The 12,375-nt window shown below is 58.1% G+C and overlaps 4 protein-coding genes and 1 non-coding gene across 5 annotated transcripts; 3 read left to right on the top strand and 2 right to left on the bottom strand.

Annotated features, from left to right (window-relative positions):
- Positions 1-608: 608 nt before the first annotated feature.
- On the top strand, positions 609-2,255 carry PHSY_003277 (lignostilbene dioxygenase; the record flags this gene model as incomplete). Its single annotated transcript, XM_012333898.1, has 1 exon — positions 609-2,255. The coding sequence occupies one exon, from the start codon at positions 609-611 to the stop codon at positions 2,253-2,255; it is 1,647 nt and encodes a 548-aa protein (XP_012189288.1).
- A 193-nt stretch (positions 2,256-2,448) lies between these two features.
- Positions 2,449-3,959, bottom strand: PHSY_003276 (hypothetical protein; the record flags this gene model as incomplete). The annotated part of the gene is made up of 2 exons (XM_012333897.1): positions 2,449-3,762; positions 3,846-3,959. The coding sequence occupies 2 exons, from the start codon at positions 3,957-3,959 to the stop codon at positions 2,449-2,451; spliced, it is 1,428 nt and encodes a 475-aa protein (XP_012189287.1).
- A 153-nt stretch (positions 3,960-4,112) lies between these two features.
- On the bottom strand, positions 4,113-5,056 carry PHSY_003275 (hypothetical protein; the record flags this gene model as incomplete). Its single annotated transcript, XM_012333896.1, has 2 exons — positions 4,113-4,421; positions 4,838-5,056. 2 exons carry the CDS (start codon positions 5,054-5,056, stop codon positions 4,113-4,115), a joined length of 528 nt encoding a protein of 175 aa, XP_012189286.1.
- On the top strand, positions 4,485-4,587 carry PHSY_007610. The gene has a single exon. It is a non-coding gene; the product is annotated as a tRNA-Val (tRNA).
- A 1,213-nt stretch (positions 5,057-6,269) lies between the features above and the next one.
- Positions 6,270-11,561, top strand: PHSY_003274 (chromatin remodelling complex ATPase chain; the record flags this gene model as incomplete). Its single annotated transcript, XM_012333895.1, has 1 exon — positions 6,270-11,561. One exon carries the CDS (start codon positions 6,270-6,272, stop codon positions 11,559-11,561), a length of 5,292 nt encoding a protein of 1,763 aa, XP_012189285.1.
- Positions 11,562-12,375: the final 814 nt, after the last annotated feature.

Genomic DNA, 12,375 nt, shown 5'->3' with positions numbered 1-12,375 from the left:
AGATGGCTCGAGCACATGCTCGGCTAGCCGGCTGTCAAGGCTTCAGCCGCACCTTGCATACGCGTCCCGTACCGTCTGGTTCTCGTCCTTGGAATGTTCGCCTAACTGTGGTACCGATTCGGTCTAGGCGCTGCACACTCGGGTTGTGACAGCTTGTCCTACGTGGTTGCCCCGCACTCTTTTCGGTTGATCTTTTTGCGGGGTTGAAATTCAGCCAGGCGCGGGGACCCTTGCGAAGACCCTTTCCCGAAGGGCTGTCAGCTAAGGCACTCCAAATCCACGGACCCAAACCTCCATTCTCTACTCGGCTCGCTGTCGTTAGAGGTGAATGTGCAAGCGAGCATGTCACGCGCATCCGACGGGTCCTGTTCGACCACCTACGTGAAAGCTGAAGCGGTGCTGCAGCCAATGGAAAACGCGGCAATGGCAATGATTGCTCCTGCGAGGCCATGCTGCTCCACGCATCAGACCTTTTGAGCCTCGATTGCTAGCAGTTGCTCGAGGAACGTATATAAGCGCGCCTGGTCGCGATCAGCCTGTCGCCTGGATCGTCGTCGACTCGCACCCTACACCAGAAGCTCCAGCCTTTGACACCCTGCTTGCCCACCATGGCGCCCACCGCAACTCAAGACCCTGTCCCTGTCCCCGTCCCTTCCTCCAAGGCGGCCTCGCACGGCTATGTCCATCCCAGCGACATACTCCCCTCTGGCTGGCCCACCGCGACCGATCTGTCCGGCGGCGCTCAGCCTCGCCGCTTCGAAGGTACCATCTTTGACGTCATGGTAAGAGGCACCATCCCAAAAGAGCTCTACGGTACTTTTTACCGAATCATGCCCGACTATGCCGAGGCTCCCACCTACTACAAGGGCGGCGAACTCAACGCACCCATCGACGGCGATGGCACCGTCGCCGCATTCCGCTTCAAAGACGGAAAGGTCGACTACCGTCAGCGTTTCGTCGAGACCGACAGGTTCAAGGTGGAGCGTCGTGCCAGGAAGAGCATGTACGGCCTCTACCGCAACCCGTACACCCACCATCCGTGTGTGAGGCAGACCGTCGACTCGACGGCCAATACCAACGTCGTCATGCACGCCGGTAGGTTCCTCGCCATGAAGGAGAACGGCAACGCCTACGAGCTCGATCCGCACACGCTCAAGACGCTCGGCTACAATCCCTTCAACCTTCCCTCCAAGACCATGACCGCGCACCCCAAGCAGTGTTCCGTCACCGGCAACCTCGTCGGCTTTGGCTACGAGGCCAAAGGCCTGGCCACCAAGGACGTCTACTACTTCGAAGTCGACCCCTCCGGCAAGGTCGTTCACGATCTGTGGCTCGAATCCCCCTGGTGTGCTTTCATTCATGACTGTGCTCTGACGCCCAACTACCTCGTCCTCATGCTGTGGCCTTTCGAGGCCAAGCTCGACAGGATGAAGGCTGGCGGACACCACTGGGCCTACGACTATGAAAAGCCCATCACCTGGATTACCATCCCTCGCGGTGCCAAGAGCAAGGACGAGGTCAAGTACTGGCACTGGAAGAACGGCATGCCCATCCACACCGCCTCTGGCTTTGAGGACGATCAGGGTCGTATCATCATCGACTCGTCGCTGGTGCATGGAAACGCGTTCCCCTTCTTCCCGCCGGACACGGAGGAGCAGAGGCAGAAGCAGCAGACCGCTGGAACGCCCAAAGCGCAGTTCGTGCGGTGGACCATCGACCCACGCAAGGACAACAACGTCCAACTCCCCGACCCGGAAGTCATCCTCGACACGCCCTCCGAATTCCCGCAGATCGACAACCGATTCATGGCCGTCGAGTACTCGAGCGCCTTCATCAACGTCTTCGTCCCCGATCGCAGCGATGGCAACAAAAACGTCTTCCAGGGTCTCAACGGTCTGGCGCACTACCGACGCAAAGAGGCGAGTGTGGAGTGGTACTATGCCGGCGACAACTGTTTGATCCAGGAGCCCGTGTTCAGTCCTCGTTCGGCGGATGCTCCTGAGGGCGATGGGTTTGTGATGGCTATCGTCGATCGACTCGATCTGAACCGCAGCGAGGTGGTGGTCATCGACACGAGAGACTTTACGAAAGCGGTGGCGGCGGTGCAGCTGCCCTTTGCCATTCGATCGGGCATTCACGGTCAATGGATCCCCGGTCAGGTCACGCCGGACTTTGACACCAAGGGTCTGGTGGATCTGCCCAAGGAGGAGCACTGGGCGCCCAAGTCTCAGAGCGCGTTCGATCCGAATGCGTGATGTTTTTTCTCAAACTGTCGATGGTTTTCACTGCTTTGTCGCCTAGCTTCTGTCATGTTGAAACGATACCAAGGTCGTAAAGGTGTGGATTGAGTGTGTGTGGTAGCGTTTCTGTCGTGTTGTGTTGCCGATGAGCACCGGATGCATGCTGATGAAAGAGTCGAAAGGTGGATCACTTCCCGTCGCTGCACATCTACGATTCGGACTCGAGCACTTGCGGTTCTACCGCAGGTTCCTCTGCTACATCCTTCACCGCCGGACTGTCGATGATCACATTCGGCCTTTGATCCTCACTCTCATCAACCGCATTCCTCTCCGCTCCATCGTCTGGTGCCTCTCTCAACCGCCTATCCTTCTCCACGCCCGCTCTGGCCTTTGCGATCAACTCGTCGAAGTGCGACTTGTTCGACTTGACCCAGCTGCCCTTCTGCCTATCCACTACGGCCGAGTGATCCTTCGCTGACGATTTTGTGCGTTCCCACGCGGCGAGCTCCCTTCTCAACTGCCCCGCGCTGCGCCTCGCTTTCGTCGAATCCAGATTGGCGTTCCAGAGGTTGATCCATTGACGATGACGTTCCACCAGCTTTTCTCGATCGCCCGAGGTGGGGAGACCTGCATCGTCGAGCAGCTTGCGCAGATCGCGGTCGGACTTGAGGTTGTACTGCGGTCGATGGAGTCGTTTCTCGTTCGCGGTATCCGAGCCGGCGATGGTGGTGGAGAGGGAGGACGAAGAGGTGATGCTGGGTTTGGTGAACCAGGACGAGGCGGGTTTGGCGGGTTTCGATGCTAGACCACGCTCTTCCGGTGATGGTTCTGGAAAACCGGGGTAGCAGCTTGCAGAGTCGAGATGACGGTTCAAGGCCGAGACGGTGAACTTGTGGCTGCAGATGGGACACTGGACCAGATCGTCCGCTTTGAGTTCTCGATCCGAGGACTTTGGCGGTGGATCTTCCCTGGCGCTGTGACTGCGTCGTTTGGAGGGCGAGGCGCGGGCACTTGCTGCTGCATCGACGTAGTCGTCATCGCGCTCGTTGTCGTCCTTGTCGTCGTCGGTGGCGTGGATGAAGTCGTCATCGTCGTCCGGGATGGTGAGGGGGGAAGAGCGCGAGCCTGTGTTTTGTTCAACTGCCGACGTGGAAACATCGGTCTTGATGCGCTTGGACCTGCGTGGTGGACTTGCAGCGCTCGGCGAGGAGGCACCATCGTCGACGACAACGTGATCCAGCTGCGCACGTTTGGACGAAGACGCTATTGGTGGAGGCGACGAGATCTGACGAGCCTTTTGCTCCGACTGTAGCCGAGCCAGGAAAGAACGTGATCTCTTCCACTCGAGCGCAGTGACCTCTAGGACGGGCTGCGGTATCAATTCGGAATCGTACGCCTTGGTCTGCCTGCACTTGGGACAGAAGCTGCCGCTGTTGCCGGACTGGTTGATGTGTGTGCGGATGCAGGTGGAGCAAAACGTGTGGTGGCAGCTCTTGATCGATACGGGCGAGGTGTAGATGTCCTGTTGACAAGTGTACGCGAGAAGCATGTCAGCACGATGGTTGAAATCAAAGGCAGAAGAAATGGCGAGGCATGGTCACTCACAAAGCAAAGATCGCATCGTAACGACGCATCGAGGTTTCTAAGAAGGGCAAAGCCGTCTTTCCAGTCGGAGGGGTCGGTGACATCGTCCATGAGGGTAGCCACCGACGACTGCATCACGGAATTAAATTGTCTCCGATGACGACGAGGACGGCAATGACAAGGGCGGAAGGGCAGGGCTCGACCGTGATCCGCTCGATGGGGAGAACGAAAGGCCAAACCAGCGCTATTGCAGTCGCGGGTGTGCGCACCTTGAGTTGCTGCGGGGGTTCAGCCGCCAAGTCGGTATCGATCGTCGGGATCCTGCCGAAAGCTTCGGATGCTGGTGGCAGTGGTGTGTTGTTGGTGATGATCATGACAATTGTGTGACGGCAAGTCCGCCACCTCCAGAAAGTGCCGAATACCTTGCCGGGCGTGTTGCTCTTCTTGATTGCTCAGCTTTGCGGCAAATTGACCGAAGTGCCGAATTTGTGCGTGCTGCACGACACAGCGAAATGCTGAGCGAGCAGAGACAAATATGCAATTTACGCGAAGCGGACCCTCCGACGTCACGCGTCTCAAATCTTCGGATCCAGCTTTCTGAGATAGAGGGGCAAGAAATAATGTATATATACACAATAAATTGTAGACCAAGTACGTACAGGTTTCTTGGCGCAGTTGGTTAGCGCGTCTCCTTAACAATTCTGATCCATCAGATCGTTAGGGCTTACGGAGGAGGTCGCCGGTTCGAACCCGGCAGAAATCATTTTTTTCTTCTGGACTTCGTCGTATAGCTCTCACACATGGTTGGCGGCGACGATCGCTACTGAGAGACAAAAGACGGACGTCGAGTTGGGTTGGACTGCAGCTTCACTTACGCCGATTCATTGCATGAGAGAAAGTCTGCTTCTCACATCCCACTCCTCTTGAGCTCGTCACGCTCTCTGTCCGAGGTCGACAGTTGCGACGACGCTCAGGTCGACTTCGGCTTGATTGCCGAAAGGAGCACCACCAACCTCAGGAAGCGACAACGCCTCGGCGCCGTGGCCATAGCGACGATGTGAAAAACAAAGAGGAGCACGGTCGTGCACGGGCTGGCTGCCGAGATCACCCACCACAATCACGAAAGACGAGCCTGCGATCATAGAGTAGAGCAAGTTGGCCTCGATTGGCTCGTCTTTTGCTCTGCGTTGCGGCCGATCTGTCGCTTGATCCACGGTAGACTTGGAAGACATCCGAACCGCCCACAAGAGCGCGAGAGAGAGAAAGAGAGCGATCGTCGTCGGTTCGACCTTTTGCGCGAGATTTTGGATTTTAGCACAGGTTGGGGCGTCAGAATCTCACACACATAGGCACAACACGCTCTGTTACAAGTTTAAGGCGTGGTGTCGGTTAATTCCTTCGTGAAGAAGAACGTCACGCACGAAGCACTTTGCCTTCTGGCTACAGCGACGGCTAACCGAAGTAGTCCACCCAAGCCAAGCCGAAACCCAAGCGAAGCGGCTCAATAGAGTCAAAAACCAAAAATCACGACACGAGAGCGCTTTGTGGTGAAGCAATGTGGAAATTGAAACGAATATTAGAGAAAAAGAAAAAACGAAAAGTGTGCCGTCGTCGTCCGGCACCGGTCAGCGTCGAGATGTCTGATCGCGACCGGAACCCTACCGCCTTTGTGCGTGTGCGTTGCAGAGACAGACGCAGGCGCGAGAAAATTCAACACGCTTTGCTTGGACGAACAGCACGCCGACGACGACACGCCCGCTCTCGCCGTCGCCCACCTTTCCATCGACAGCAGGCGAGCATGCAAGCAGGATCACACGCTTCTCTTCTCGCCGTCACCACCTCCTCTCTTCCATCGTTGATCAAGAGCCGTCAAACTTGCATTTTCACGTCACCACCACCAGAGGGCCTTCTCCTCAACCTTGTTCGACAGTGCATACCTCGAATCAGCCTGCACGTCACTTTCATTGCACGCAAGTCACTCGGTCACTCCGTCGTCGGTCTCTGCCTCTTTCGCCCTTTTGCTTCTAACAACCTCGGCTCGTCCCCGACATTCAACACTCCTCTAGCATCACGCGCCTCGCCTCGCCTCGCCTCGTCTCGTCTCGCTGCGCACAGCACCACTCGACAACATCGGCACACCCGCTCCTTTGCTCATCGAGGCTGAGTCAACTTGACCTTTCGGCTTTGTTCCGCACCGCTCTCGCTCATCATCACTTGCCAACAACGAGCAACATCATCTCGAACACAATGCTCCTCTAGCTCGGTCAGCCCATCTGCATCTCCGAATCCCACAGTACGCACGCACTACAATCACACAAGCAGCATATTGCACCTTGCTCAAACCCACGTCGGCCCTTCGCTGCCTCAGCATTCGCATACTCGTTTTCCTCGCTCCCTTCCATACGTTGAGCATTAGCAGCTCATCATGTCGGGTAAGTATCAGTCATGCAAACCATCGTGCCTAGCTCTGAAGGCGCGGCTATCCACTCGGTCGTTCAATCAGCGCTGACTCCGATAGCTCTTGCTTCCCAATCTGGCTCGCTTACAGCATCAGCAGACGCTGTCAAGCGCGAAGCTGACGCGCTTTCATCACCGCCGCCTACCGACGCATCTGCACTCAAGATGGACTCCAGCGCAGACTCGTCCTCAGGACCCATCAAGCCAGACGTCTCCGAGGAGCAGCCCAAACTGAGCCGCCCACGACGGGACTCTTCCCCCTTGTCAGACGTATCCCAAAAGGCAGAGTCTCGCTCCGCAAAGAAGGAGCTTTCCGACGATCGCGACGACACGGACGTCGACGACGACGCAGACCACTCCAAGCCCTACCACCACCAGCTCGACCGCGTCAAGGCCGGCTCTCCAGCTTCGTCCAGGAACAGCAGCCCCTCCCGTTCGTCCGTCAAGCCAGACCGCAAGCATCTCCTCGAAGCTGAGAACGATCCGGACCTCTACGGGCTAAGACGTTCCGGTCGCGCCAGCAGAAAGTCCTACACCGATCTCAACGACCAAGACGCCGACTCGGACGATGCAGACGCCTCCGTCTCGTCTCGGCGTCGACACCTCGTCAAAGGCGGCCGTGCTTCCGTTCGCAGCTCTGTCCAGGCCAGCGACGACGACGGCGCCGATGATGGTGCCGATGACAGCGACGACGACAGCGACGATGCTCAAGACGACGAGTTTGGCCCTGCCAAGTCCAAGAAGAAGCGCAAGCACAAGCGACTGCCAGCAGCCCCCCGTCTCTCTTCCGCTGACCTCGAAGCTTCTCGTATCTCGAGCAGGAACGGCAGACGCATTCCCAACTACACCGACGACTATGCCGACCTCGGTGACGATGATCCCTTCGAAGATGAAGCCGACATGCAGGCGCAAAGGCATGCACTCGATGCCGGCGACGTCGAAGAAGAGGACGTCATCGAAAGCATCGTCGGTCACGAGCGACACGAGGACCGTCTGGACGACAAGGAAGACGTCCCCACCCAAAACATGCGCTTCATCGTCAAGTGGAAAGGCTACTCACACCTCCACGATACCCACGAAACCTACGACTTTCTCCGACGCTATCGCGGCTTCAAGCGCGTCGACAACTACATCAAGGCCGTCTTCATGCGCGAAAAGGCGCTCCTCTCCGATCCCCACGCTTCCCGCGAAGACATTGAAGCGCTTCAGATCGAAAAGGAGAGGCAAGCCGAGCTCATCGAGAGCTTCAAGACCGTCGAGCGTATCATCGCCCAGCGCGACAACGACGCCAACAAGGACGTTCCGTATCCGCATCTCGCCTACCTCGTCAAGTGGAAGGGCCTGCCCTACGGCGATTGCACGTGGGAAGCTGAGGAGGAGATCAAGGAGATCGCACAGGATGCCATCAACGCCTACGTCGAACGTTCCGCCTCGGTGACGGTCCCATGGCGCTCGCAGAACTTTTCGCAGGGCCGTCCCAAGTACACACGCATGACCGAGCAGCCCGCCTACATCAGCGCAGGCACGCTCAAAGACTTTCAGATGACCGGTCTCAACTGGCTCGCCTACCTCTGGAGCAAGAACGAGAATGGCATCCTCGCCGACGAGATGGGTCTCGGCAAGACGGTGCAGACCGTCTCGTTCCTCTCGTACCTATTCCACTCGTGCTATCAGTACGGTCCCTTCCTCGTCGTCGTGCCACTTTCCACACTGCCCGCCTGGATGAACCAGTTCGAGCACTGGGCTCCCGACCTCAACGTCATTGCTTACATGGGCAACAGCGCCAGCCGAGACATGATCCGCGAGTACGAGTTCGGACCGCCCAAAAAGATGAAGTTCAACGTCCTTGTCACGACCTACGAATTCATCCTCAAGGATCGCGCCGAGCTTAGTCATATCAAGTGGCAGTTCTTGGCTGTCGACGAGGCGCATCGACTCAAGAACTCCGACGCGCAGCTCTACGAGGCGCTCAACAGCTTCCACGCCGCAGGCAAGTTGCTCATCACAGGCACACCTTTGCAAAACAACGTCAAGGAGCTCATCGCGCTCCTCCACTTCCTTCGACCCGACCAGTTCGATCTCGACGTCGACTTTGACATCAACGATGTCGATCAGACTGTCATCAAGGAGCTTCACGAGAAGCTCGACAACGTCATGCTTAGGCGTCTCAAGAAGGACGTCGTCAAGGAGCTCCCCACCAAGTCGGAGAAGATCCTCCGCGTCGAGATGTCGGCCATGCAACAGCGCATGTACAAGGCCATCCTCACCCGCAACTACTCGCTCCTCAGCGGCGCAACCACCGCCCAGTTCTCGCTGCTCAATGTCGCCATCGAGCTCAAAAAGGCCTCCAATCATCCGTACCTCTTCGACGGCACCGAGACCATCTCGGACAACCGCGAGGACACGCTCAAAGGCCTCGTGATGCACAGCGGCAAGATGGTGCTGCTCGATAAGCTCCTCGCCCGACTCAAAGCCGACGGTCACCGCGTGCTTATCTTCAGTCAGATGGTGCGCATGCTCGACATCCTCTCCGACTACATGTCGCTCCGCGGATACATCCACCAGAGGCTCGACGGCACCGTATCGTCCGAGGTGCGAAAGAAGGCCATCGAGCACTTCAACGCAGAGGGCTCGCCCGACTTTGCCTTCCTCCTCTCCACGCGTGCCGGTGGTCTCGGCATCAACTTGGAGACCGCCGACACGGTCATCATCTTCGACAGCGACTGGAATCCGCAGAACGATCTGCAGGCCATGGCTCGAGCCCATCGCCTCAACTCCAAGTTCCACGTCAGCGTGTTCCGCCTGCTCACCAAGGACACGGTGGAAGAAGACGTGCTGGAACGTGCCAAGCGCAAGATGGTGCTCGAGTACGCCATCATCCACCAGATGGACACCTCCGGTACCAATTTTGCGCCCAAAGCGGCCGCCAAAAACCAGCAGCAGTTCAGCAAGGAGGAGCTTGGTGCCATCCTCAAATTCGGTGCGCAAAACATGTTCAAGAGCGAGAACGAGGATGGCCAGCAAAAGAAGCTCGACGAGATGGACCTGGACGACATCCTGTCGCATGCCGAGGCGCATGAGACCGAGGTGGACCCTACCGGCAGCTCGGCCGGTGGTCAGGAGTTCCTCAAGTCATTTGCTCAGGTCCAAGACTTCAAGGCTGACCTCAGCTGGGACGACATTATCCCGCTAGAGGAGCGTCAGAAAGCCGAGGAGGAAGAGCGCAAGAAGGCTGTCGAGGAAGCCGCTGCAGCTGCTAGCTCTTCGCGTCGACGTGCTGCAGCCCAAGTCGCGCCTGGCGCTTACGACAACGGCGAGGGAGACGATCGGGCCACGTCTCCTGGGGCTTCCGCCAAGGACGCCGCCCGACGCTCGCGCAAGACGGCTGCTCAGCGCTCCGTCGAGATGAAGGAGCGCGACCTGCGTGTGCTGATCCGCGGCATCCAACGATGGGGTGACATTCGGTACAGAACGGACCCGATCATCAAGGAGGGCAAGCTGCAGGACAAGAATCGATCCGTGCTCTACCAGATCTCAGACGAGCTAGTCAAGACGTGCGAGGATGCGGTCGCCGAGCACCAAGCGTTCATGAAGGGCAAGCAGGAGCGCGGCGAAGAGATCTCGTCTGCGCTGCGTCAAAAGGCGGTGCTGGTGTCGTGCCGCGGCATCACGGGCATCAATGCCGAGACGGTGCTGATCCGACACTACGAGCTGCGTCTGCTCTCCGAGACGCTGGATAACGTGGAAGAGCCGCTCGACTGGCGCGTGCCGTCGGAGCACCTGAAAGCTACGCTCAACTGGGCCGGCGGTTGGGATGCCAAGGACGATGCGATGCTGCTGGTGGGTATCTGGAAGTACGGCTTCGGTGCCTGGGAGCAGATCGAAGCCGATCCCGACTTTGCCATGGCGGGCAAATTTTTCCTGGAAGAAGGCAAGAAGGCGAATCAGGAACCACACGCAGCCGAGAAGGACGCTCCTCGAAGCGGCACCTCGGGACCTCCTCAGGGCAAGCCACGCCCGATCCCGAACGCCATCCACCTGGTCCGCCGCGGCGATTATCTGCTCAAGGTGCTGCGCGAGTACGACGACAACGCCAAGGCGTATCAGAAGAGCCTGTCCGAGGGAGGCGCACCCAAGAGCAGCGGCAAAAAGGCACGAAAGAGCCCCTCGCCATCGACGAACTCGCCTGCACCGGCTGGCAAGTCTGGCAAAGGTGGCAGCGGCGGGGCTGCAGATAAGCGACGCCCTGCACCGGCGTACTCATCCGACTCTTCGGACGATAGCGAGTACGCGAGCATGGACGAGGCCGAATGCAAGGAGCTGATGCGACCATGCAAGAAACAGCTCAAGCGACTGAGGGACGGAACGGACCACCTGGAGCGCGACCAGAAGGTGTCGGTGCTGAAAGAGTGCCTTTCCGCCATCGGTGGACACATCGACCATCTGCTGGACACCAAGTTTGCCAGCTTGACGTCGAAGGAAAAGGATCGATGGTTCCACCACCTGTGGGCGTTCAGTGCGTTCTTCTGGCCCAAGAAGGTCAAGCCCTCGAAGTTGCGAGCCATCTTTAACAAGCTGGTGATGAACGGACCCGCAAGCTCGACACCAGCAGCATCAACGCCAACGATTGCTGCAGCGGCCAACAACGGCGAGTCGGGATCGCCGCCAGCAACAGCACCAGCAGCCGCATCAGCAGCAACACCATCGGGATCGGCTGGACGCGTCAAGTCGGAGTCTGTCGCGGCCGAAGGAGGGGGCGAGAATGGGGCCAGCCACACACCTAGCGCGGCAGCGAGCACGCCTTCGAGCGAATTCAAGCGGAAGGCCAACCCGCTGCAGGACGCACCAATCCCAAAGAAGCCACGCACGTCGATGGAGCCGTCTTTGAGCGGTGGAGGCGGGCGCGGAGGCTACGGAAATGGTTACGGTGCTTCGCCGGGTGGTGGAGCCAACCCGCCGTATCCACCTCCTTACTATCCAGCGTCATCGGCAAGCCACGGCTACGGCCATGGACACGGATACCATGGCGGTGCGCCTCTGCCGCCGCCACCGCCTGCTTCGCATCACTATGGAGGCGGACGCGAGCCGTACCCACCCGCCTATCCGGATCGACGTGATTCGCCGTATCGAGAGGGACGCGAGCGCGACTACCGAGACGGAAGGTACTCTCACCCACCTCCACCGCCACCTCCCGCCGGAGGATCTGGCTATGGAGGCTATCAGAACTACCAGCCGCCTCCGCCTCCTCCGCCTCAGCATGGATACGATTACCGCCGTTGATATCGCTTTGTGGACCGCAGCAGCCCATGAGCATCGAAATTTGAAACACCGTTTGAAATGCAAGACGAAAGTCAGTTTGTGGGATAACTGTGCGTCGGGCCACAAGCGCTCTCGATACAGTTGCCTGTGTATCGTTTCCGGTGAAATCGAGTACCACTGCCGTGCTGTGCAACTCATGCACCAGATGGTTGAGGAACCGACGATTCGCAATCAGCTCTGCGAATGGACGCAGGGACGCAACACGAGCATTGCAGTTCGCCATCTTCACTCTTCCAGAGAGGCGTTCACAGCGGCGTTGAGCGCAGGACCACCAACAAAGGATCAGGGGCTTCTTGCCAACGAGCAAGCGGACCACCATTCGGCATGGGAAAAAGAATAAAAGTCGATTGAGAATCAAGGCTTTTAAAAGATCGATTCTACTTGGCCGCAGCGATCACTGAGCCCAGAATTATGTGGGGGGAGAACAGCTGATTGATCGAATCCATCGCTGGCGGTTTGTAGGCTGTATACAAGTACACCTGTCAAAGAGGGAACACCATTGCTCTTCGACAAGCTAGGTGAGATCGCGGTCCACGCCTTGATGTGCGAAAGTTGCGCCCGAGGTGGATGAGCTTCGTCAAGCGTTAGCCGTCGCTCTGACCCGACATGCCACGAAAAGAAGCGCTTATCGCGGGTCAGGCGAGGACTCACAAGCTGCTATACGATCTGCTCAACGAGGTGGGCGAAGCTGGTGCTCTCAGAACTGTGATATCTGACGCGACGAGACCGTTGTATTCATCGTCCCTGCCATGTCCAAACTGACGACGGTGTTAAA

This window comes from Pseudozyma hubeiensis, assembly GCF_000403515.1.
Source record: "Pseudozyma hubeiensis SY62 DNA, scaffold: PHS33, whole genome shotgun sequence".
Classification (NCBI taxonomy): Eukaryota; Fungi; Basidiomycota; class Ustilaginomycetes; order Ustilaginales; family Ustilaginaceae; genus Pseudozyma; species Pseudozyma hubeiensis.
Note: the sequence above shows the minus strand (reverse complement) of the source record. Positions and strands in the feature narration are given on the sequence as shown.